The sequence below is a fragment of the Neolamprologus multifasciatus genome, chromosome 23, assembly GCF_963576455.1.
Source record: "Neolamprologus multifasciatus chromosome 23, fNeoMul1.2, whole genome shotgun sequence".
Lineage (NCBI taxonomy): Eukaryota > Metazoa > Chordata > Actinopteri > Cichliformes > Cichlidae > Neolamprologus > Neolamprologus multifasciatus.
Window position 1 is genome coordinate 22,271,729 of NC_140460.1, and position 25,608 is coordinate 22,297,336.

The 25,608-nt window shown below is 40.4% G+C and overlaps 2 protein-coding genes across 2 annotated transcripts; one reads left to right on the forward strand and one right to left on the reverse strand.

Moving 5' to 3' along the window:
- Positions 1-1,210: 1,210 nt before the first annotated feature.
- LOC146491531 (long-chain specific acyl-CoA dehydrogenase, mitochondrial-like) lies at positions 1,211-5,318 on the reverse strand. The gene is made up of 3 exons (XM_085152888.1): positions 5,121-5,318; positions 1,536-1,715; positions 1,211-1,455 (listed from the first exon to the last, which is right to left on the reverse strand). Exons 1-3 carry the CDS (start codon positions 5,207-5,209, stop codon positions 1,314-1,316), a joined length of 411 nt encoding a protein of 136 aa, XP_085009014.1. The 5' UTR covers positions 5,210-5,318; the 3' UTR covers positions 1,211-1,313.
- Positions 5,319-21,459: 16,141 nt separating this feature from the next.
- LOC146491532 (long-chain specific acyl-CoA dehydrogenase, mitochondrial-like) lies at positions 21,460-24,991 on the forward strand. The gene is made up of 8 exons (XM_085151927.1): positions 21,460-21,713; positions 21,805-21,871; positions 21,953-22,117; positions 22,464-22,565; positions 23,993-24,106; positions 24,258-24,385; positions 24,471-24,557; positions 24,641-24,991. The coding sequence occupies exons 1-8, from the start codon at positions 21,550-21,552 to the stop codon at positions 24,732-24,734; spliced, it is 921 nt and encodes a 306-aa protein (XP_085008053.1). The 5' UTR covers positions 21,460-21,549; the 3' UTR covers positions 24,735-24,991.
- The last annotated feature ends 617 nt before the right edge of the window (positions 24,992-25,608 follow it).

Sequence of the window (25,608 nt, forward strand, 5' to 3'; positions counted from 1 at the left end):
AGAAAGTTCTCCACGCCCTTTTCCCATGGATAGGGACTGGAAGTGAGACACTTCCAGTCCCTACTTCCATGCTCTCGGAAGTGAGACACTGGACTATAGATTCGGCTTGTTCCTCAATGCATCCTGCAAGGTCAACGAGGGACATAACCAAGAAATGGACGCTCTCCGAATTGCTGTAATGCAATATCGTGTAGCACTGGACATGATCCTGGCTGAGAAAGGAGGATTGTGTGTCTTATTCAACACCATGTGCTGCACCTACATACCAGATAATGTACATTCTTTAAACATGGCTTCAGATTCTAAAGAGACTGTTGATCGGCGTTGGAGTTTTTCTGGTTTTATTTTACTTTATTATATTTTATTTTATTTTGCTTTTCTTTACTTGTGTTATACCTTGATTAAAGGCTGTAATTTCACAGATGATAAGTTTATCACTCACGCAGATGTACCACAAACCGATGAAGATCATGAAGACTTCTTTTCCTATTTGTTAAATGAAGATGAAGTGCAACTAATTATGTAGTAACTAAAAATGTGAAAGACAAGTAGTTATTTACTGATGACTATGATGTAGACTCTGATACAAGTGTCTAAGTTGCCCATAAAAATCAGCAAATGCATTCTATGATGAACTAACTGAAAATACATGTTGTAAGAAGTTATGTCCTGATAAATGATATGTGTTTTGCCGTACAATTCAAATTGCTAAAAACAGAAGGGAATGTTGAAAGATTTTGAATTATATTACTTTATTATCTTTATTCAACTGTGATAATTGTTTATGTTTAGCTTTATTTGAATTGCACAGTAATGCCTGTACATAGCGTGTCAGCAAATTCTTTAGCTGGAACAAAGTGATCACATGAGGAAGTTGCTCAAGTTTAGACAACACCCACATGTATTGTTTTAACCCACTACAAGATCGTAATCAACTTGTCCATCTTTGTCTTGCAAGGCTGCATCCTGTGCAGCCTCGTATGCAAACACCAGATAAGAAGTTGTTTTTTCCTAACTAGTACTCCACCCATGAGTGTTACTTGAGTATATAATAAAGTCTGACCAGATGCCTGGGCGCTTTCCTGCACAGGATTTGCCCATGTACATAAATTAACTCTGGGCCCGTGATTCTTTGCTTTCCTGAGGTTTTTCTCCTTACAGGATCGATCACATGTCCTCACTTGGAAAAAGCTTAATTCTCTTTCTTGTGTTTTTAAAATAACATCTCAGCTGGAACTCATTGCTAAAATATTCCAGTTTCTCTGAGTGTCGGCGAACAGCTTCAGATATTGAACGGTGGTTTGAAGGACAACTCACTGCTCCTCCCATGTGACAGCTGCAGAAAACAGGTCTCTTCCTATGCCACCATGCTCTTCTGGTGTCATTACTCCCAGCAGACCTTGCTCACCAGCCTTTTCCCACACCTCCCTGCTCACCTGACCTGCCTTCTCCCACCTGCAACAAAAAACAGTTGAAATAAAGCTATTAAAGCCTTATTTTAATAATTCTTGGTAGGTCATCAAACTTCCACCTACTCTTTGTGGTAAGGCACCACTTCCTCTTGGAAGAAGCGCCGCACATTTTGTCTGAAGAGGTCATGGTCCTCATTGAAGATCCGGCGGGTCCCGATGTCCATCAGGGATTTGGCGCTGGAGGTCTCAGGTCGGCCTGAGGATGCGGGCTGCCTGAACTCCTCAGACTTACTGTGCTGAAATCTGCGGGAACAGAAATTCAACCACACGTCACTACACAGCCAGCAAGTGCCTAACCTGGAAGCTCCATGACAAATTAACTCACTCAGCTAAAGCAGTGGCAGCAGATTTTGTGCCTCTGTCCTGAATTTCATGAAAGCTGCTATTAAATTAAACAAATACACATACACAGAAAGGACAGAAAAAACAAACAAAACCCTCCAAAACAGACCATTACATACAGCTGAGGACCAGAAACAAAGACAACTGATGTATCAATATTTCAACTTTAAAAAAAATTGCATCCTGTAATCTCTTATGAACTACCTCCACTGATCCAGTGACAAGAACACAGGTGAAGAGAGATGTAACATCGTACGAGACCATTGTTTCATCTTTCTCAACTTTTCAAAAAAATCCAAGGTGTTCTGGATGTGATGTTCAGAGCTGCCTGAGGATGTAAGCTAAAAACTTTGAGATGTTATAGGTGACCAAGTTGATCAAGCAGACAATTGGTCTTAATGGCACTCCCTGTTTATTTATCTTTGGTACATATATTATTTACTCTTGGAACTGTGTCTTCATTCCATATATTTTGCATACAGTGGTCAGCACTACAGGCTGAAACATGGGTGTGCCACGGGTTCCCCAGTTTTACCCATCGTGGCCAATTTGTACATGGAAGAATTGGAAGAGAGGAGTTTGTTATCCTACCCTGGAATACACCAAGTGATTCAGGTATGTGATCAAAAATTGCTCCACCCCAAGGATCGGGTCCCCTGGCACAGAGTAATATAGTGTACGCTGTTAAGTGCCAGGAGGATTGCCATGACTTATACATCGGGGAAACCAAACAACCTCTGGCTAAGCGGATGGCACAACACAGGAGAGCTGCCTCGTCAGGCCGGGACTCTGCAGTCTATTTACATCTACATGCCAGTGGACACTCTTTCAATGATGAGGATGTAACATCCTGGACAGGGAGGAACGCTGGTTTGAGCGCCGAGTCAAGGAGGCCATTTATGTAAAAAGGGAAAGACCATCTCTGAATTGAGGAGGGGGCCTAAGGGTACATCTTTCACCATCTTACAATGCTGTGAATGCAGCCATTCCCCAACTCTCTGTGAGTGGTACTCATGGCCATTGATCAGTGGGTTTTGATCAGTGGGTTTTGATTGGTGGTTGTTGATCAATGGTCATGACAATTTGCATATTAATGACCAAGAAACTGACCTCACAGTCCATTGTTCATTCAATGGGCTAGTTTCAGTTATTGTGCAAATCTACTGTTTATAAGATTGGGGAAACCTGCAGTCAGCTAAATCTGAAGACGTCACTTGGATGAGTGACGAAATGTTTCTCCCACTGAAAACGCTACGTCCAGATGAACAGAATCAACCTTTTGGGATAAGTCTTGAAACAAACTGTTGTATTCTGATAATAGAACATAAACTCAGAAACGAATTATGTTTTATGTATGTAGCTAAGGACCAGCAACATTTGTAGTGCGCAAAAGAAAGAAGAAAAGAGAACAGATAGGCATGGAGGCAAATTTAAATTCCTACCTGCACCATCACACTCAAGATATAAAAGATCATACATATATTTTATCATCTGAGGCAGGGTCCCCTTAAACCAAAGGAGTGAAAATGTGAAGAACAAGAGACAACACATCTGAGTAAAGCATCCTCTTCCTCCTCACCTTAAGCTTCAGCTGCTGAACTGAACTGAGAGCAGGACGCAAACACACTAAACATGCTTTTTTATTCTCAGCCACAGTTACTTAATGTCAGAAGATTAGACATGTGACCCTCTGGACAGCTAACAATGAGCCAACAACTAAAACTGATTATAGGCTAACATGCTAATGATTGACTCAAGCATCCTAACAATCACGCTTTCCCTCCGATAAACAGTTCGATTACATTTCCATACATGAGAGTTTATTCGCTAAGCACCCAACAACTTTAGATCCACTTAAAAGAACGTTTCACTCACGTCAGCTAACGCCAGCATACGTTGGGGAAAAAACGCTGTGTTTATTAAAAGAAATGTTAAACATATCCTTAATAAAATCATCTCAGTATCACTGTCAGTGGTCAGAAGTGACCTTTACTGCCGCATCGACTTTTATCTGACTCGTTTCACAAAGTTTTACAGACTCCTCCAGTCAAATCTGACATGTACACACTTCACAGTACAGATGAATGACGATCAGTTTTTTAAGGTGACTGGTAGGTAAAAATGTGAGATCCTCCAACATAATTAATTGATGCAAATCAATTGCTAAGTGTTAACATTATTCAAATATTTTAAAATATAGAGTGTACAAAAATGAGCGCTTAGCTTACTACAATATGGTTGTCTTATAGTGGCCACCACACCCAAGGTTATTGACTTGAATTGGAAGAGGTAAGAAAATAAACTGCGTTGACTACAATCTACAACCCACTGACATCTACTGGTGAGATTTTCCACTTTAACTACCTCTGCTTTGCTTTTCTTCCCTCGTTGCCGCTGTAAATAAGAATGATTTCTTAATGACGCCTTAAATAAAGGTTACACCAACTTTACATGGAATTACATGGAAGTACAGCCTGTCCGATCAGCTTCAGTTGAATCTTATCTTATCAGCACACAGACAGTTTATTTAATATGGGAAGCTTTCAAACTACCTTTAGGCACACTTCAATGTGTGGAGACTTCAATAAGATTTAATTTATACATAAACAGTAATGGCAGGTGAACATGAGCAGGAAAACCTAAACTGGGCAGAGCTAACAAAAACAAACCAGAACAAAGATGCAGGGAGATCCGGGGAAATACACACAGAGCGACGGATGGAGAGACGCAGGGAGACCGAGGGGAAACCACACGGACGAACCAGCAACGACTAAGACAGAAGACACGACTTAAAAACACTCAGAGAACACAGGGAGATTACACACAGGTGGGGGACACAGCTGGGAGTGATTAACGTGACGAGACTAGGGAGGCAAACTGAAAACACTCACATAAGACGCAGACCTCTACAATAAAACAGGAAACACACACACGCAAAGACACAGACTAGGAAACGCGGACTTAACACAGGAATAGATGGGCAGAATAGAATACACTAAACAGGAGGAACAACAGAACCAAAATCACTAATAGAAAACACAAAACGCTGGGTCAAAAGGACCCAGGATCATGACAATAAAGTGTGTCAAAGGGAACCGCACACACACATAATACAGTCTGACCTTTTTCTGTATTATAAAAATGCTCCGCAACTATAAAAAAAATATAACTAAAATCATGCAAAGTAAAACTATTTCCTAAAACAGCGTAAATGTTCCGCTCACAGCTTTGAATGCATTTCTTTGCGCTGATATCGACAGATGCGGCTCCAGCTCACCAGAAACAGCTTTAACTGCGCATTTTTACCTCGCAGAAACTGCAGAGAGCGGCCGTCCTCTTCCAGACACATTTCTCAGTCCGAAAACACAAGTTCCGATTATTCTGTTCGCCAACATATTCGAATCAAAGTACAACTTCACAGGAAAAAGACGAACAGAGAAAAGATCGTTTGAGCGACACTAAGGCTGTATCCCATTTCAGGGTCTGCACGCTTGAAGTACGCGCACTACGGGTACTACGTACGGTGCGTACTATAAGTAAGAGAAGTGCGGAAGTGAGAGGCTTGTGAAATGGGACGGTATATGCTTCGTCGCGCTGTTCAGGTTGCCTAGCAACCATGATACTAACCGCGAGACACGTTACATACAGCTTTGTTTGACATAAATGAAGAAGAAAATTGTTTTGTTGGTCAATCATTTTTGTCATGACATCACTTTGATTAGTTGAGTATCTGAGGCTGAGACCACAGGACTGTAAAACATGATTCAAGGGCTTCATTTCTGTACTGAACAGTCATTTAAGATTAGCTAGTAAATAATAATTAGTTAATGTTGTTCATGAGACTAAAGTCATCTCACTATGGTAATGTAAATATAATATGGCCAATATTATAGTATTGTCAGATTATTATGATACATATATCATATCATATCATATCATATATATATATATATATATATATATATATATATATATATATATATATATATAATCTATATCACTGACTTTCAGCTTGTTGTGTTTGTGGATATATGACTGACTTTAATTATCCATAAAATCATCAGATTCTCTGTAAGATTAAGGTCGACTATATATATATATAGAAATAGAGGCTTTAAAACCAAGTTAATGCTGAAAGTAGAAACATCACTAATGTCACATAACTTTGCCGACATGTGGCCAACAGCAATGTTTTAATGTTCTTCATTATTAAACATTCGCACATGAATAAGTGACTTGATATTCAGTACTTACTTTTGACAGTTCATTTTTCGGCCGCTCCCTTCTGCCGTATTTTGCGGCAAAATTATCCACACCCACCGCGCGCTATGAATTGTGGGATATATGGGACCACGAAGGATGCACCGGACCACGGCTGTGTCCCATTTAAGGGTCTGCACGCTTGAAGTACTCGCACTACGCGTACTACGTACGGTGCGTACTATAAGTACGAGAAGTGCGGAAGTGAGAGGCTTGTGAAATGGGACGGTATATGCTTCGTCGCGCTGTTCAGGTTGCCTAGAAACCATGATACTAACCGCGAGACACGTTACATACAGCTTTGTTTGACAGAAATGAAGCAGAAAATTGTTTTGTTGGCCATTCATTTTTGTTCTGACATCACTTTGATTAGATGAGTATCTGAGGCTGAGACCACAGGACTGTAAAACATGATTCAAGGGCTTCATTTCTGTACTGAACAGTCATTTAAGATTAGCTAGTAAATAATAATTAGTTAATGTTGTTCATGAGACTAAAGTCATCTCACTATGGTAATGTAAATATAATATGGCCAATATTATAGTATTGTCAGATTATTATGATTGATACATATATATATATATATATATATATATATATATATATATATATATATATATATATACATATATATATACATATACATATATATATATATATATATATATATATATAATCTATATCACTGACTTTCAGCTTGTTGTGTTTGTGGATATATGACTGACTTTAATTATCCATAAAATCATCAGATTCTCTGTAAGATTAAGGTCGACTATATGTATATTTAGAAGTAGAGGCTTTAAAACCAAGTTAATGCTGAAAGTACAAACATCACTAGTGTCACATAACTTTGCCGACATGTGGCCAACAGCAATGTTTTAATGTTCTTCATTATTAAACATTCGCACATGAATAAGTGACGTCATATTCAGTACTTACTTTTGACAGTTCACTTTTCGGCCGCTCCCTTCTGCCGTATTTTGCGGCAAAATTATCCACACCCACCGGCGCACTATGAATTGTGGGATATATGGGACCACAAAGCGTGCACCGGACCACGCTTGATATTTGGGGAAATCGACGGCGCATTTGGAGTATGCATTTCAAGTACACTTCGAATTGGGACAGCCGTCGTCGCGTGGCGGTGACGTAACCGCACTTAAAATGCGTACTTTAAGCGTGCAGACCCTGAAATGGGACACAGCGCACGTTTGATATTTGGGGAAATCGATGGCGCATTTGGAGTATGCATTTGAAGTACACTTCGAATTGGGACAGCCGTTGTCGCCTGGCGGTGACGTAACCGTACTTAAAATGCGTACTTCAAGCGTGCAGACCCTGAAATGGGACACAGCGTAAGGCTGTATCCAAATTCAGGGTCTGCAGCCTTAAAGTAAGCAGCCTCAACGGTCCTCAAGGGCCGCGTACTCAAAGAGCGCTAAGGCCGGAAGTGTGAGGCTTGTGAAATGGGACGGTTGTGAAATGGGACGGTCTAGCCTCCGGCTGCCCAGGTTGCCTAGCAACCATGATAGTTGGAAACGTGTGGTTGACAGAAATGAAGGAGAACATGTTTTGTTCGTTTGTTTCTACATGAGCTTTGTGTGATTTAAGTAGTATCTGAGGCTGAGACCATAGGACTGTAAAACATGATTGTTGGGTTAATATCTGTACTGAACAGTCATATAAGATTAGCTAGTAAATAACAAATAGTTAATGTTGTTAATGATGTTACGATATTACTTCAGGGAGCAGACATGACACCGTCTTGGGTTTTAGCCATCACTTTTTTATTATCTCCACACCACCCTCCGGTGGCTTCCACATGAACTGCACCTTAAACAACAACTGTTCACTCATATCATGACATCCCCCCCCCCCCTTTTTTTTTTCAACAACAGGGGCAAACAAAAAAGTAACTCACAACACCACTCAAGGCCCATGACCTGTGGAAAAAAAAGAAAGGGAGAAAAAAAATGCTTCTTGGCATACTCACATTTCTCTCTAGTGAACATTTTTTCTTCCCATTTTTTTCTTTTTTTTTTTTTTTTAGTCAAAGCATATACTCGAAACATAATGTTCATTTTATTCCTCAATAAGCCTTCTGGGCTTGGAAACAATACGTCCACTCACAGTTTTGGGTGGGGAACTTGGTAACTCTGTGGGAGTGACATTTCTACTTTGCATGTCCATCTCACTTTGTCGCTGTGTTTTATCACACACATTTTGCTGTGTCACGTTTTGATTGTCCCTTGACTGCCTTAGAAATTTTCTGTTCCTTCTATATGTCTGTCCATCAGGCATCTGAACAACATAAGATCTTCGATGTTCAGATAAACCTGTCACCTGAGCTGGATTCCATACACCCTGTTGCCACATTCTGACAGTGTCACCAACCTGCAGTTGCTGAAGTGCTTTGGTTCCTTGGTTAAAGTATTCTCTCTGTTTCTGTTGTCTTGTTTCTAACAACTGCTGCACTGTCTTAGTGACCATGTGGGGTTTCAATCTTTGCGATGTTGTTGGAAGTCTTGTCCTTATGCGTAGACCCATTAGCAGCTGGGCTGGTGACGCTCCAATGTCCTCCAACGGTGTACTCCTCAGATTCATCAATGATAGATGCGGTCATTCCCCTCGGCTTTTGCCTTTTTTAACAAGAGTTTCACTGTTTGTACTCCTCTCTCTGCCATTCCGTTTGACTCTGAATGGTGGGGGCTCGTAGTGTTGTGACAAAACTCCCACTCTTTTGCAAAGTCTTGGAATTCACGGGAGCTGAACTGTGGTCCGTTGTCTGAAATCACCGTTTCAGGAATTCCGTGTCTGGCAAATTGTGACTTAAGATGAGTGATAACTGTTGCACTTCTTGTGTCTGACTTCAGCCACTCAACCTCAATGAACTTGGAATAGTAATCCACTAAGAGGAGATATTCCTGCTGGTCAAAGGTAAATAGGTCCAAACCTATCTTCTGCCAGGGTCTTTCTGGAACACTATGTGGATGTAGTGGCTCTTTGTTCTGTCGTTTCTGGTGAGTACTGCACACAGCACAGCAGTTCACCATCTCTGTGATACTCTGTGACATTCCAGGCCAAAAGAGTACTTCTCTCGCTCTGCGTCTGCAGCTTTCAATACCCAAGTGACCCTCGTGAATGCGCTTTAGCATTTCTGCTCTCAGTGCTACAGGAACAATAAGCTGCTCTCCTTTGAACAGAACGCCATCCACTACTGAAATTTGTTCCCTGTAATTCCAATACGCTTGGATTTCTGTTGCAGCTTGGTTTCTTGTTTCTGGCCATCCATCCAGAACTGTCTCTGTAAGTTTAGTCAGTGTCATATCATTCCTTGTTTCCTTTCTGAATTCCTCTAGTTCTGCACTTGTCACAGGTAAGTTGGAAATTACCATGTGCACCTGGTCTTCTATCTCATTATCAGATGAGCTAGTCACTGGCAAATATGCTCTGGATAATGTGTCTGCGATGTACATTTCCTTTCCTGGCTTGTACTGTACTTGTACCTGATATTTTTGCAGTCTCATTAGGAGTCTCTGTATTCTTGCTGGAGCACTGCTCAACGGCTTTTTCATTATCACTTCTAGTGGTTTGTGATCTGACTCCACGTTCACTTCTCTTCCATACACATACTGATGGAAACGCTCTGCACCAAACACAATTGCCAACATCTCCTTTTCTATTTGTGCATAACGCTGTTCAGTCTCTGTTAATGAGCATGATGCATAAGCAACTGGCTTGCCATTTTGTAGTAAGACAGCACCGAGTCCACTTTTAGAAGCATCGCCAGATAGTGTTACTGGAAGCTGTACATCATAGTATCTGAGCACAGGAGCTTCAGTAAGAATTGTTTTCAATTTGTTGAACGCGTGCTGATGCTCACCTTCCCACTGCCATGCAACATCATCTCTGGTAAGGCTGCGTAATGGCTCTGTGTGTTGTGACATGTTTGGAATGAACTTTGCTAGGTATGTCACCATACCCAGAAATCGCTCCACATCTTTTTTGCACTCTGGTGTAGGCATTTTCTTTACTGCCTCTATCTTGCTCTGATCTGGTTTCAAACCATCTGCAGATGTGGCCAAGGTATTTAATTTCCTCCAGGCCTACCTTGCATTTGTCCTTGTTCAGCTTAAAATTTTTTGCTCTTGCTCTCTCCAGCACTTGCCTCAGTCTGTCGTCATGCTGTACTTTAGTCTCTCCCCAGATCAAAAGGTCGTCTATGTACGTCTCGACGCCATCAATCCCCTTGTTGTTAGACTCAATTGGTTTCTCTCAAAATGTAAAAGAACCCACCCACCACTTTAATCACACTCTAGATCTTGTTTTAACATATGGCATAGAAACTGAACATTTAACAGTGTTTCCTGAAAACCCTCTCCTGTCTGATCATTTCTTGATAACATTTACATTTACAATAATTGATTACGCAGCAGTGGAGAGTGGACTTTATCAAAGTAGATGTCTTTCTGAAAGCGCTGTAACTAAGTTTAAGAATATAATCCAGCCACTGTTATCATCGTCAATGCCCTGTACCAACACAGAGCAGAGCAGCTATCTGAACGCTACCCCAACAGAGGTCGATTATCTTGTTAATAATTTCACCTCCTCACTACGTACGACTCTGGATACTGTAGCTCCAGTGAAAACTAAGGTCTCTAATCAGAAGTACCTGACCCCGTGGTATAATTCTCAAACACGTACCCTAAAGCAGATGACTCGTAATCTGGAGAGGAAATGGCGTGTCACAAATTTAGAGGATCATCATTTAGCCTGGAGAAATAGTTTGTTGCTTTATAAGAAAGCCCTCCGCGAAGCCAGAACAGCTTACTACTCATCACTGATTGAAGAAAATAAGAACAACCCCAGGTTTCTCTTCAGCACTGTAGCCAGGCTGACAAAAAGTCAGAGCTCTGTTGAGCCAACCATCCCTTTAACGTTAACTAGTGATGACTTCATGAACTTCTTCACAAATAAAATTTTTATCATTAGAGAAAAAATTACCAATAATCATCCCACAGATGTAATATTATCTACAGCTACTCTTAGTTCCATTGATGTTAAGTTAGACTCTTTTTTTCCAATCGATCTTTCTGAGTTAACTTCAATAATTACTTCCTCCAAACCATCAACGTGTCTTTTAGACCCCATTCCTACAAAACTGCTCAAAGAAGTCCTGCCATTGATTAATTCTTCGATCTTATATATGATCAACCTATCTCTAATAATCGGCTATGTACCACAGGCCTTCAAGGTGGCTGCAGTTAAACCTTTACTCAAAAAGCCATCTCTAGACCCAGCAGTCTTAGCTAATTATAGGCCAATCTCCAACCTTCCTTTCATATCAAAAATCCTTGAAAGAGTAGTTGTCAAACAGCTAACAGATCATCTGCAGAGGAATGGTTTATTTGAAGAGTTTCAGTCAGGTTTCAGAGTTCATCACAGCACAGAAACAGCTTTATTGAAGGTTACAAATGATCTTCTTATGGCCTCTGACAGTGGACTCATCTCTGTGCTTGTCCTTCTTGACCTTAGTGCAGCATTCGATACTGTTGACCATAATATTCTATTAGAGCGATTAGAACATGCTGTAGGTATTACAGGTATTGCACTGCAGTGGTTTGTATCATATCTATCTAATAGACTCCAATTTGTGCATGTAAATGGAGAGTCCTCTTCACACACTGAGGTTAATTATGGAGTTCCACAGGGTTCGGTGCTAGGACCAATTCTGTTTACATTATACATGCTTCCCCTAGGCAGCATCATTAGAAGACATAGCATACATTTTCACTGCTATGCAGATGACACCCAGCTCTATCTGTCCATGAAGCCAGATAACACACACCAATTAGTTAAACTGCAGGAATGTCTTAAAGACATAAAGACTTGGATGGCCACTAACTTTCTGCTTCTTAACTCAGATAAAACTGAGGTCATTGTACTCGGCGCTGAAAAGCTTAGAAATATGGTATCTAACCAGATTCTTACTCTGGATGGCATTACCTTGGCCTCCAGTAACACTGTGAGGAACCTTGGAGTCATTTTTGACCAGGATATGTCCTTCAACGCACATATTAAACAAATATGTAAGACTGCGTTCTTCCATTTGCGCAACATCTCTAAAATTAGAAATATCCTGTCTCAGAGTGACGCTGAAAAACTAGTTCATGCATTTATTACTTCCAGGCTGGACTACTGCAATTCATTATTATCAGGATGTCCAAAAAACTCACTGAAAAGCCTTCAGTTAATCCAAAATGCTGCAGCAAGAGTACTGACAGGGACTAGAAGGAGAGAGCATATTTCTCCTGTTTTGGCTTCCCTTCATTGGCTTCCTGTTAAATCCAGAATTGAATTCAAAATCCTGCTCCTCACATACAAGGTCTTAAATAATCAGGCCCCATCTTATCTTAATGACCTTGTAGTACCATATCACCCTATTAGAGCACTTCGCTCCCGCTCTGCAGGCCTACTTGTTGTTCCTAGAGTATTTAAAAGTAGAATGGGAGGGAGAGCCTTCAGTTTTCAGGCCCCTCTTCTGTGGAACCAGCTTCCAGTTTGGATTCAGGAGACAGACACTATCTCTACTTTTAAGATTAGGCTTAAAACCTTCCTTTTTGCTAAAGCATATAGTTAGGGCTGGACCAGGTGACCCTGAATCCTCCCTTAGTTATGCTGCAATAGATGTAGGCTGCCGGGGGATTCCCATGATGCATTGAGTTTTTCCTTTCCAGTCACCTTTCTCACTCACTATGTATTAACAGACCTCTCTGTATTGAATCGTATCTGTTATTAATCTCTGTCTCTCTTCCACAGCATGTCTTTATCCTGTCTTCCTTCTCTCACCCCAACCGGTCGCAGCAGATGGCCGCCCCTCCCTGAGCCTGGTTCTGCCGGAGGTTTCTTCCTGTTAAAAGGGAGTTTTTCCTTCCCACTGTCGCCAAAGTGCTTGCTCATAGGGGGTCATATGATTGTTGGGCTTTTCTCTGTATCTATGAAGCGCCTTGAGGCGACATTTGTTGTGATTTGGCGCTATATAAATAAAATTGAATTGAATTGAATTGAAACAGCTGCCTCACCGTCCTGTGGAATACTTCTGGAGCTGAATTAATTCCAAAAGGCAGGTGAAGGAATCTGTAACGACCAAAAGGTGTGTTGAATGTACAGAGACGAGAGCTGGCTTCATCCAATTTAAGTTGCCAAAATCCTGAGCTTGCGTCCAGCACAGTGAAGTATTTGGCCTTTGCCAGTCGGCTCGTTATCTCTTCAACTGTTGGCAACTGGTAGTGCTCTCTCATGACTGCTGTACTGAGATCACCTGGATCTAGGCAGACTCTCAGTAGTCCAGTAGCCTTTTCCACAATGACGATTGGATTTACCCACTGGGTAGGCTCTTCAATTTTTGTAATCACCTCCATTTTTTCCATTCTGTCCAGTTCTACTTTGAGTTTTTCTCTCAAAGTGACAGGGATTTTTCTTGGTGGATGAACTTTTAGTGCCACACCATCATTAATTTGAATGGTGTGTTCTCCCTCAAGGCAACCTATGCCCTCAAACACATCAGCAAATTCTTTGAAGATGTCCATTTCATCACTTTTATTCAGTGCCATCACTCTCTTGATGAGTCCCATTTCTTCACATGTTTGAATTCCCAGAATTGGCTTGGTTTCTGATTTTACGACAATGAACTCCAAAACAAAACTTTTCTTTTTGTATTTCACTGCCCAAGTGCACTTTCCTTTAACTGCTATTTTGTCTCCAGTGTATGTTGACAACCTGACATTTGTGGGTCTAAGCATTTGCTTATTTCCTATTCTTCGTAGTAGACTGTATGGAACCACATTGGCTTGTGCACCAGTATCAAGTTTGAATTTCACAGGTTTGTGGCCAACTTTTATTTCTACAGTCCATTCATCTGTTCGTGTCTGTGTTTTTGCATTTACAGCCCCAATGAACAGACTTGCCTGCTGATCCATGGCTTCATCGGCGACAGTGTGCACTTTTCTCGATCTACACATTCTGGCAAAGTGATTCATTTTCCCACAGTTCTTGCACTGTTTGCCATAAGCAGGGCATTGGCGTGATGCATGCTTAGTTCCACATTGTTTGCAATTAAACGTGCTTGCTCGGTCTTTGTCGTTCGGTTTCATCTTATTTTGTCTGTCTTTTTTGCATGTCTGCTTATGTCTCACTGCATCTACGTCTTTACTTTCATGTGCAGAGACTTGAGCATTGTGATCCTCCTCATGCATTTGCTTGATTTGAGCTTTTGTGGTCTCAGCCGCAATGCAAAGCTGAACTACTTTTTCGAGAGTAATATCATCTCCTCTTAACAGCCTTTCTCTCATTGCATCCGATGTAATTCCACACACTACGCAATCTCTGATGAGGGATTCTTGCCCTCATCAGAGATGAGGGCAAGAATCATGACTTGGCCCTTAGCTTTAGCTCCGTGATGTACTGGCTAATTAGCATATCCCCTTGCACACACGTGAAAAACTTGTACCTTTCATAGGTTATGTTCTTCTTTGGGTTACAGTATTCCTCAAATTTCTCCATTATTTTCGTCAGCTTATGCTCATCACCATTTTCCGTAAACGTGAAGGTATTGTACACTTCAACCGCTTCCTCTCCAGCAACATGAAGAAATAGTGAAGACTGTACCTTGGGTGGCTTGCTAGCACCTCCTGTAGCCGCGAGATACAGCTCGAACCGTTGCCGAAACCGTCTCCAATTTTCCGAGAGGTTCCCTTGCAGCAAATCAAGTCCAGCTGGCGGCTCAAGCCCTTCCATGTGTGCGACACTCTTGTATAGCCTTATCAGTTCACTTCTGACACCATGTTACGATATTACTTCAGGGAGCAGACATGACACCGTCTTGGGTTTTAGCCATCACTTTTTTATTATCTCCATACCACCCTCCGGTGGCTTCCACATGAACTGCACCTTAAACAACAACTGTTCACTCATATCATGACAGATGATACACACGATACACACATGATACACACATTACACTGACTAAAGTCAGTGTAAATATGATACGGCTAATATTACAGTTATTATATTAATCATTATTAGTTATTGCAGCAGTGAGTTTGAACTCTCAAATCAAATCACTTCTATTGTCACATCACATGTGCAGGTACACTGGTACAGCACATGTGAGTGAAATTCATGTGAGTGAACTCTGTGTCAAATACTGAGCTTCAGTTAAGATTCAAGTTGCAGCTATTTATTAGAGATGGACCGATCCGATATTACGTATCGGTATCGGTCCGATACTGCCCCAAATTACTGGATCGGATATCGGCGAGAAATAAAAAATGTAATCCGATCCATTAAATATCAAAAAAGCACCTCACAAAACTTGCTACACGGCGTAACTCGGCTCATAACCTTAGCACGTCACAGCAGTATGCATCACGTGATAGAGCAGCTGTGTGTATTTGTAGCCTCCCTAGCAATTTCAAATTTAGCATTTCATCTCCAAGGACGTTATCCCAGAGAGAAGTAAAGCAAGTGTGTAAGTTCATCTCTGAATGTCTGTAAAGCATTCCAGCATTAAGCTTAACAACCGATATATGGAGCAACTGCCTCTCTCTCTCTCTCTCTCTCCTGCTGCTACTTCAATCGTGAAACTGATCAATGATCAGCTGATCGTCTCTCTTGTCTGTTTTTTAAACCACTTTGCACCAGAAAGAGGAAACCAGCGGCTGAACAACAGCAGCACGTTTAAGCTTGATCAGCTGTTGTTAGAATTTATTTATTATTACTTTCTACACCAGGATCTTTTTCTACGCAGCTAACTGTGCAGGGGCGGATAGCAAAGTGTAGCCAGGGGGGCCGATAGGGCATGAACAGGGAAAAGGGGGCACAAAGACATACTTTTCTTTCTTATTCTCATTTAAAATGTCGAGCTTTTAATAAATAATTATCTGACTCTTACACCCAAAGTTTTAATCTGATGTAAAATATATAGAAGTCCATTACTGTATATAGTAACTGTTAAGTCTAATATACCCTAGTAAGCTACAGTACTTTTTCCTTTGGGAACCATCTGTGCAGTCTCCAATTCTGTAGAAGAAAGATGTTGAATCTATTAAATTAAATTAGATTACATCAATTAAGCATCATGAGGAAGAGGGTGGTTCCCTTTTTTTTTTTTTTTTTGCTGGGAGTTTGCAACCCTGTTAGTTAGGTTGCTTAATATTTCTGCTAAATACTCTTTAAAATACCAGAATAGGGAGGATGGAGCAGGTTTAAGTTTATTAGATTGATCAGTTTTGCTGAACTATGAAATATAGTGCAGTATATTTTTTACATACAGGTATAACAGAATTGCTTTAGTGTTGTTATTTATTTAAACTTGAGTATAAACTTATACAAAATGCAGCAAGATATTAAAAAAACATTTTATTGATTAAAAAACACATTATATCGGATTCATATCGGTATCGGCAGATATCCAAATTTATGATATCGGTATTGGTATCGGACATAAAAAAGTGGTATCATGCCATCTCTACTATTTATATCCCATATGGAAAAGAAATAGTAAAAACTTATATGACTTAACTCATGAAAGTGGCCACTTTCTCATTACTTTCATATATTGTTTTAGTAAGTATCCAAAACATACAAGTTTCATTATATAATTTTTCAAGGGATCTTATATCTGTTTTTACTCTTGTATGCTTTTCATACAAGTTTCACACAAGACAGATACAAACTTTATAAGATTTATATACTATGCCTGGAATGGTTCTTGCTTCTCACCGGGCCTCTGAAGATTTCTCAGGAGATGACTGCTGCACCTGTATTTCCTTGCTAGGAGGAAAAACTTCTATTTGGAGAGCATGTCAACAATCATCAATATCATCAATATAAAACATAGTTTAATGTTAATTCCTTGTTCATGTTAATCCTGGACCCCTCCTCTTGACGCATGGACACTCCCATGAGTCAACTCATCAAAACCAAATTCCTGTCTTAAAGAAAAAGGTTAGCTAGATCATGTCCCAGGCAACATCAGGGCATCTCCTCCTCTGGAGCAGCACCACCTCGGACCTATAATCCTGCAATAAAAGATGTTAGTGTGTTTTGCATATTAAGTTTGCTTAAAAACTGGCTCTGCCAGGAGCCTGCATACACACCATCATGGCCTGAAAAACAAGATCTGGAAGTGAAACCAAAATAACCTTCACATTTTCCCCAAAACACAGTGTAACAGCATCACCACTCATAACCTGTAAACACAGTTTCTTCACACATAAACCCAGAAATCTTGTAATAGAAAAACATTAACTAGTTGTTCTGGTATAAATCACATGATCAAATCACAAGAAGAACTGTAATGCTGTAGAAAAGAAATGTAAATGTTAGCGCTGCGCAGGTGTATACACTCTTTCTCACAGTAATCTCTGTGAGCAACACAAACCCATGAATAACACACCCCTGGTAGATTCACAAACACAGAAAGTGGCATTTAAAAATTAAATCATCATGCAACCTCGGATGTTGCTGTCATCTTTCTGCTCCTGTAAAAAGAAACACGTAAATTCATCCACCCTTTTGGCCTGTCTAGGTGGAGGTTAACTTTGAGTCGTGGTCAAGTCTTGTCAGCTTTTACCAGTCAGTCAGTTTGTTTTTATTTCCATTTATTCATTCATCCATTCTTTCTTTCTTTGCTGATAGTGGAAACTATCGCCGCATTTGATTTCCACCCTCAGCAAAATGACGTCATTTCAAAAGAAAAAAGAAGAATTTTAGATCGGATTACCTCGCTGAATCCATTTTAGGCAGGGACTCTCATTTTCTAATTGTCCCAAATAAGTGGCTTTCTCCTGAGCCCATTTTAATGTGGAGAAACTCACTTGTAACAATTTTCTTGACGACGTATCGTATAGCGCTTCTAATCGTGCAGATCTGCTCAGACAGAGATTATCGAACAAAACTTTCAGTGCACTGTGAAAGTATCAAAATAAAAAGGCCTTGTTACGTCATGACACACATCTCAGGAGGGTAAATCATACCATTAGCATGGTTTATTATACTATCATACTAATTGGCAGGCTCAACTTCACAACAAAAGAAAAATCATCAGCTAGATTCACTCCGAACCAACCATCAGCTGCACAACACACAATATAAGCCTAATATGTTATTAGCTATGAGTTTAATCCCCAGGTCTGTGCTTCTCACTCATTTAGGCCACAGATCTATTTTATCCAGTTTTCCTTTTTTCCCGTCATCATAAAACATGTGACATGTTGTCATGCACTTCACAAAAGAAGTTTGTTCTGACGTATTCAGAGTTGTGTATCTAGGTACAGGATACACTCGCACATCAAAACAGGAAACTCAGTGTTTTAGAGTCTCCACTCTAACAAACTCCAACACATCTCATTCACTCGTGCTAAAATTCAGTCACCTTTCATTAATCTAAGAACGATCAACTAATTTGCATATCAGCTATTAACCCACTAAGATGACAGGACAACAGAAATGCATATTCAAAATGTTATCATAAAAATATAATTTCCCTCATACAGTAAATTACTTGTGCTGCATCAATCAAGCAGAAAACATCTCCCAATTTACTGTATTAACAACTAAATTTATTGTCTGATCACTGGTTGGTCAAACCAGAATCTTTTTTTCCCCCCACAAAAGTTAAACTGTTGTCCTGCAACCTAGAGAGTCAATTTTTTTTATTAGATAAATTCAGCATTTGATAACAAGTGTCTGTTAAATTCACACTATTTTAACACTGATGAGAGATAACAAGCTAATTTTCATTGCATGTGTGTTTGTGTTATTAGGCAGGTTTAATGCATGTCTGTGGAGCTGCACATCCAGCAGAGCATGTTCTTAAAGCTGCCTTTCCTACACATTTCTCTGCTATTATTTAATCATTTTGTAACTAATGTGCTATGAGTCCATTGATCTTTGCATCACACTAAGTGACTTGGACAAGATGGTAAACAGACTCACATGCTTAAGATGTTGTCTAATCTTCATGAGTTCTCTTGTATTTGGAAGTGTTAGTAGGGTTAATGCATGTTCTTCTTGTGTGTGTGTGATTTTGTATGTTTCTTTTTGCAGTGTTTCAGACTCCTTCACAATTTTCCCACTTAAGCAGTCAGTTTTGTTTTTCCCAGGTTTGCTAACCCAAATTTTGATTTCCCAGTTTAAACACCAGCATTCTCACTTACTCTCACTGTTGTCCTCTCCCACTTCAACAGTCCAATAGCAGGCAGTTTTCTTTCAGCTTTGTCCTGTGTTTCACTGTCTCTTCTTGCCATTTTCTCCAAAAGTGGCAAATGTCAAACTCCAACAGTGTCCTCAGTTCTCCTCAAATGTTCTTTTCACATGCACAGTGAATTTGCAGCTTGTTGGGAACACAGTGCCATTCATCCAATCAAGCAGGATGATGGGTTTGCTCTTCTTCTCTGATGCTGTTTGTCCACACTGCTGCTGCTTGCTGGGACTCTTTGCCCAGGACTTTGCTGCTGTCTCTTTATCTGCCATGTCATTGCTCTTTGGAGCTGCATTCCTTGACTTCAGGGAGGAGTGAGAGCTCGCTTGTGAGTTTGAGAGACACATGGTGCTGTAAATACGTTAGCCAGAAACTTGGCCTGAATGTTTCTAATGATGTTAAACTATAACTTTCTTCCGACCGCTGCATGTGGAAAATTGATTCAGGTCTGCTTTTCACCTGAAAGTGACAAACTAAGACATTTTCATTATTATTATCACTGCTTAACCAACACACACAACTCTCTCTCTCTCTCTGTTTTTGTGAACTGTCCTTTCTTAAAAGCAGAAAATGAGATTGTAGTTGCTCTTGGCTGATAAACACAAAACCTTTTTCCTATGATTATTTTTCATCTACAATGTAATTTTTGTCTCTTTTTTACTCTTTTTTTTTTTTTTTTTTTTTAAATAGCTGGTGACCTGCAGAATCACCGTTCTCACAATCAGAGGCAATTACTTTTACACAGCGCACTTTTTTTCATTATTCAGTCGGGTCTGTTTCCAACCCTTTTTAAACTACTTTAAACTACTTTGATCTCCATGTATAAACACTAATTTGTCCGGCACCTGGACATTTTTCTCTAGCCACTGCTTGTCAGCAGTGAATTTGGTGGGCTGATTACCCATTATCACACAACTGCAGAGCCGTCTCTGGCACGAGACGCGGGGGTGGTTGCTAACACGCCCTTCTACTTCATACTACTCATGAAGCGGTGCCAGTTTTATGGGATGAAACCCAACCTTTCCCCTTTGTCACCAGTACTTGAGCTCCTTACAGTAAATAAAAAGACAGTAACAATGGAAGTAGTACTTACTTCCGACACACAGAAAACACAGACATTTACACACAGTCGCGCAGATCCTTACGGCGGATCACTCCTAAACCCTTACGGCGGGTGAGACCTTTAACATGTTTTACTTTACAATCCTTTCGGCGGATTAGTCCTATGAACCCTAACAGTGGGTTAACCTTATTACACGTATTTTTAGAAATCCGTACAGTGGATTAGACTGTCAAACCCTTTCGGCGGGTGAAACCTATTTCCGTTTTACGCGAGTGTGATTGAGTGGATTCTTTACCTTTCCAAGATCTCTCCGTCTATGTTTGAGGTCTTTCACTGGATCCCAGCGTCGTGGACCACTGATAAGAACACCGGCCACTCCTTCCATGGAGGAGGGTGTCAAAAAACCTCGGTGCGGGGTCCCAATGACGACAGGATACAGCGTAGATCTCTGGTTTGGAGTCACAACAATCGAGTTGCTTTTTCCAACTCCGACTCGGAGGACCAAGAAATGTAAGGAGAAAAACCTCAGGAAAGCAAAGAATCACGGGCCCAGAGTTAATTCATGTACATGGGCAAATCCTGTGCAGGAAAGCGCCCAGGCATCTGGTCAGACTTTATTATATACTCAAGTAACACTCATGGGTGGAGTACTAGTTAGGAAAAAATAACTTCTTATCTGGTGTTTGCATACGAGGCTGCACAGGATGCAGCCTTGCAAGACAAAGATGGACAAGTTGATTACAATCTTGTAGTGGGTTAAAACAATACATGTGGGTGTTGTCTAAACTTGAGCAACTTCCTCATGTGATCACTTTGTTCCAGCTAAAGAATTTGCTGACACGCTATGTACAGGCATTACTGTGCAATTCAAATAAAGCTAAACATAAACAATTATCACAGTTGAATAAAGATAATAAAGTAATATAATTCAAAATCTTTCAACAGATCCATTGCTGCAGTGCTGCAGTTTTTTGTTTTATCCAGGTATGATTTTACCACTTCAGAAAGCTGGGAGAACTGTTGCTCAATACCATTTTAAAAAAACAATCACAAGAAAGTAGCTTTAGTGATGATGATCAGTGTATTTGCCAGATAGTCAGCTATCTCTTCATCCTTCATCTCATCTCTGCTGTCTGCACCACTACAGAATGTATTGCAACTGCACAGGCCCAGGTTTTGCGCTGCACTCTGACATCGTCATGCCCTACATCGTCAACTACGGCAGCAAGGAACAGATCAAACACTTCATCCCAAAGATGACCGCTGGGAAATGTATCGCTGCCATGGCCATGACTGAGCCAGGAGCAGGCAGGTCAGGACTCAATCACAGATGTAACATCAAGAAATCAGCACACATAATGTCAGGTAGCTTCAGTGACTCAGCTCCTCTATTTTTTTTCCAGTGACCTTCAGGGTGTGAGGACGTATGCCAAGAAGGACGGCAGTGACTGGATCCTCAACGGCAACAAGGTACTGAGTCAAGACTTCAAAATTATCCACTCAATTACATTTAAAGTCCAGTATTGATATTACTCCATCTGACCTCTTCAGGTATTTATTTCAAATGGTTGGATGGCAGATCTGGTGGTGGTAGTGACCGTGACCAACCGAGAGGCGAAGACGGCAGCACACGGGATCAGTCTGTTCCTGGTGGAGGAGGGCATGAAGGGCTTTCACAAAGGGCGGAAGCTGGAGAAGATTGGCCTGAAAGCCCAGGTACCAGGGTCATGGAAATATATGAAGTGCCCCTACATCATTTTTATGGTCTACAAGTGTAGGTTTAACTGGTTCCATGCTTCAAAATCAAAAAGAAGTATCTGTCTGAAACAGCTTTTGTGTCTGTGGGACGATCAGACTGCTCTGATTGTTCAGCTGAAGAAACAAAGGCAATTTTGATTGCACATATAACTCTCTTAGCGCTTTAAATTTCAAACTTTTACTGTAAATTACAGTTTATACAAATGCATGAGGCTAAAAAGTGACAACAGAACTTGGTCATTTGTGCTACTAAGGATTTATACTTCATTACATCCTCGCACTTGTGTTTCTGGTTCTTTCAAAGGACACAGCTGAGTTATTCTTCGAGGATGTGCGCCTCCCAGCTGATGCCCTCTTAGGAGAACTCAACAAAGGTTTCTATTACCTGATGAATGAACTCCCTCAGGTGAACACAACATTTATGGCATGTTCATATCAGAAACATTTAATGCCTCCACTGAAGGAGTAACTCTCCGTACCTTGAACCTGGGTGGAGATTAGGGGTGGGTTTTTATAATCGATTTATCGATTAAAATCGATTCTGGCTTGGATTACGTAAAATCGATTCATTAAAATCCTGAATCGATTTTTTAATACAAATTTATTTTGCCCGAAATGCCAGAATCTCTGGTGAAATCTCACAAAATTTCAACAACCACCAAACAGCTAAAACAGTAAATGAGAGCAGGAACACGGATTCTGCACAAAGACATAAACACACCCGCGGATCAGAATCAGTTAGATGTCGAATTTCTCACAGTTGGGGCTGAAAGCCGACAGCCCGCTGATTCTGATCTGTCGGCGGGTCCGCGCTTTGTGTTCACGCCCTTTATGCGCTGATTCTAAAGCTGTTAGTTTGATGTCTCTCCAAACAATATTGACCGAACCAGCAGCAAAAGAAGATCCAAACTACGCTTCACATAAACATCGTCATGTATTCACTCTTACTTTTACTGTTTTGCTTCTACCATGAGGCACAGCTCTCTCTCTCTCTCTCTCTCTCTCTCTCTCTCTCTCTCTCTGTACTGTTTTCTGCATTATTCGCTTGCTTGTTAAGCACAAGTCTACCTTTGTTTACAGCGCTATCGCCGACTTTTTTTTTCTTTCCGTTTTATATACTTCCGAAAAGAAAACCTAATTTCTGCCGTTCAATGCTGAAGAAATTTAAACTTTTTAAAATTATGCAAAATGCAAAACGCTAAGCCGTGTCTCTAATAAAACCGCTGTAACTTCAGAGGTAATGTTCATATGTTGATTAATGGTTTTCTTTCGTTTTTGATGTACTGCAGAATATTTTTATAAAATCCCAGGCCAGGAAAAATCACCTTCATGTGTTTCTGTGTTTTATCTTCAGCTACTTTGACACAAAGGCATCTGCTGTGACGCTCAAACCTTTGATAAAGTCTTGCGTGTGTCAGCTTCCTTTTTATAGATACAAAAATATGTAAATGTACTGATCTGAATTATAATATATCTGACTGTCAAAATTTCCCAGATTCAAATCGAAGTGAATCGAATCGAATCGAATTAAATCGAATTGTGGATCGAATCGATTCTGGACCTTGTGAATCGGAATTGAATCGATTCTAGAAATCAGTGACGATACCCAGCCCTAGTGGAGATCCAGTCTGGCTGCACCCATATTTTTACAAAATGAAATACCTAAAACATCTTTATATTCATAACTTAGTCAAATCTGAACCTACAGACATGTACTTTGGATTTTTAGCCTCATCGTCCTAAATATGTTTTATCACGTGCTTGTACACATCATCTGCAGATAACGTCTCACTTGGGTTAATTTGACGTCAAGCAACCTTTTCCCTTCTCTAGGAGCGTCTGCTGGTTGCTGACATGGCCATAGCGAGCTGTGAGTTCATGTTTGAGGAAACCAGAAATTATGTAATGCAGCGGAAGGCTTTCAGCAAAACAGTCGCTCACCTTCAGGTCTTTATAGTAATTCTTTTGGTGAATATTTTTAGGATATTTCATGTAAGGATATAGTCTGTCCTGATGAGTTCCTATTAAAAAAGGACCAGTTTATTAAATCATCCTCCCAGTCATCATACTATCTGTTTTTTGTCCTTGCGCTCCACAGACTGTGCAGCACAAGCTAGCAGAGCTAAAGACAGAGATCTGTGTGGGTCGAGCCTTCCTGGATAGCTGCCTTCAGCTCCATGCTGAGAAAAGCCTGGATCCTGCCACGGCCTCCATGGCCAAGTATTGGTGAGTTTTTGGAGTTTACCACCTCATGATCTAAAGGCTGAGCTGTGTTGTTGTCACGCGCTGATGTACTTCATCTTATCTGAAGGGCGTCTGACCTCCAGAACAGAGTGGCCACTCAGTGCCTGCAGCTCCACGGAGGCTGGGGGTACATGTGGGAATACCCCATCGCCAAGTTAGTATCACGTAAACATTGCAACAGAGAGCTTTGATTGTTTTGGGGGGTTTTCCAGTTCATCAACATGTTTGCGTTTTCAGGGCATTTGTGGACTCGCGAGTTCAGCCTATCTATGGAGGAACCAACGAGATCATGAAGGAGCTCATCGCTCGTACCATCGTCAGCCAGAAGTGAAACTGGGTTGTTGTTTTTTGTAATCTTTTTTTTTTTTTTTTAATTTAGGAATTCAGAATCTTCAGGTACAATGTAAAAAGACTGGATCTAGTGTAGCTAAAAACAACACTGGGAACGTACAACGTACAACGCAGTACACATATGACAGGAAATACAGAGAATTTTCTTTAACAAAGTTTGTCAGGAATGCTTTGTTTTAGCATTGCTAATGTGGACAGTCTGCATCAGATTAAAGATATCTGACGTAATTTCCCTTATAGGAGGTTTTCTTTTTCAAAATCAGTGTTTGTTAATATGCACTTAAATGCCTGCTTTCATAATCTGCCACTCTCAGTTAGCGGTCTCATTCTGCTGGTGTTTTTATGGTAGGGTGACCATATTTTGATTTCCAAAAAAGCCCAGTCATGAATAATTTTAATAATACCGTTTGCTTAAAGAAAATATGAACATATTTAAATGATGTCTTCTCGGTGATTTAGCCAAACCATCAGGCTTGAACCACGAAAAGGACTGAACAAGTGGGTTTGCTAATCTCCAAGGATCTATTAGGTTAAGATTTAGACAGAAGTTGTGTAAAAATGAATTTATATGATTCTGGTCGTGTCGAAAACTTTCTAAATTTTGGGAAGATGTTATATCAAAGATAGAACAGACTATAGGCTTTAAATCAAAACAACGGCCTGTCATAACATTTTATTTAGGAGACCTACCCGAAGAATTAACAAGCAATGACAAATATCTCCTGAAGATTCTTACTGCTGCTGCAAAAAAAGCAATTACTCGTAAGTGGCTCTGTACTGAGCCCCCTGTTCTGGACGACTGGTTGAGCGTTGTTGAGGAGATTCATAAAATGGAAAAACTTACCTTTTTGTTA

What these genes read in the sequence shown, in the direction of transcription:
- LOC146491531 (XM_085152888.1), bottom strand. Translation starts at nt 5,209, where the DNA reads ATGTTGGCGAACAGAATAATCGGAACTTGTGTTTTCGGACTGAGAAAT. An exon ending in CTCTCTGCAGTTTCTGCGAG is followed by an intron (nt 1,716 to 5,120) that starts GTAAAAATGCGC and finishes CTGTTCCCGCAG; the next exon opens with ATTTCAGCACAGTAAGTCTG. An exon ending in GTGGTGCCTTACCACAAAGA is followed by an intron (nt 1,456 to 1,535) that starts GTAGGTGGAAGT and finishes TTTTTGTTGCAG; the next exon opens with GTGGGAGAAGGCAGGTCAGG.
- LOC146491532 (XM_085151927.1), top strand. Translation starts at nt 21,550, where the DNA reads ATGTATTGCAACTGCACAGGCCCAGGTTTTGCGCTGCACTCTGACATC. An exon ending in TGATGAATGAACTCCCTCAG is followed by an intron (nt 22,566 to 23,992) that starts GTGAACACAACA and finishes TCCCTTCTCTAG; the next exon opens with GAGCGTCTGCTGGTTGCTGA. An exon ending in TGGGAATACCCCATCGCCAA is followed by an intron (nt 24,558 to 24,640) that starts GTTAGTATCACG and finishes TTGCGTTTTCAG; the next exon opens with GGCATTTGTGGACTCGCGAG.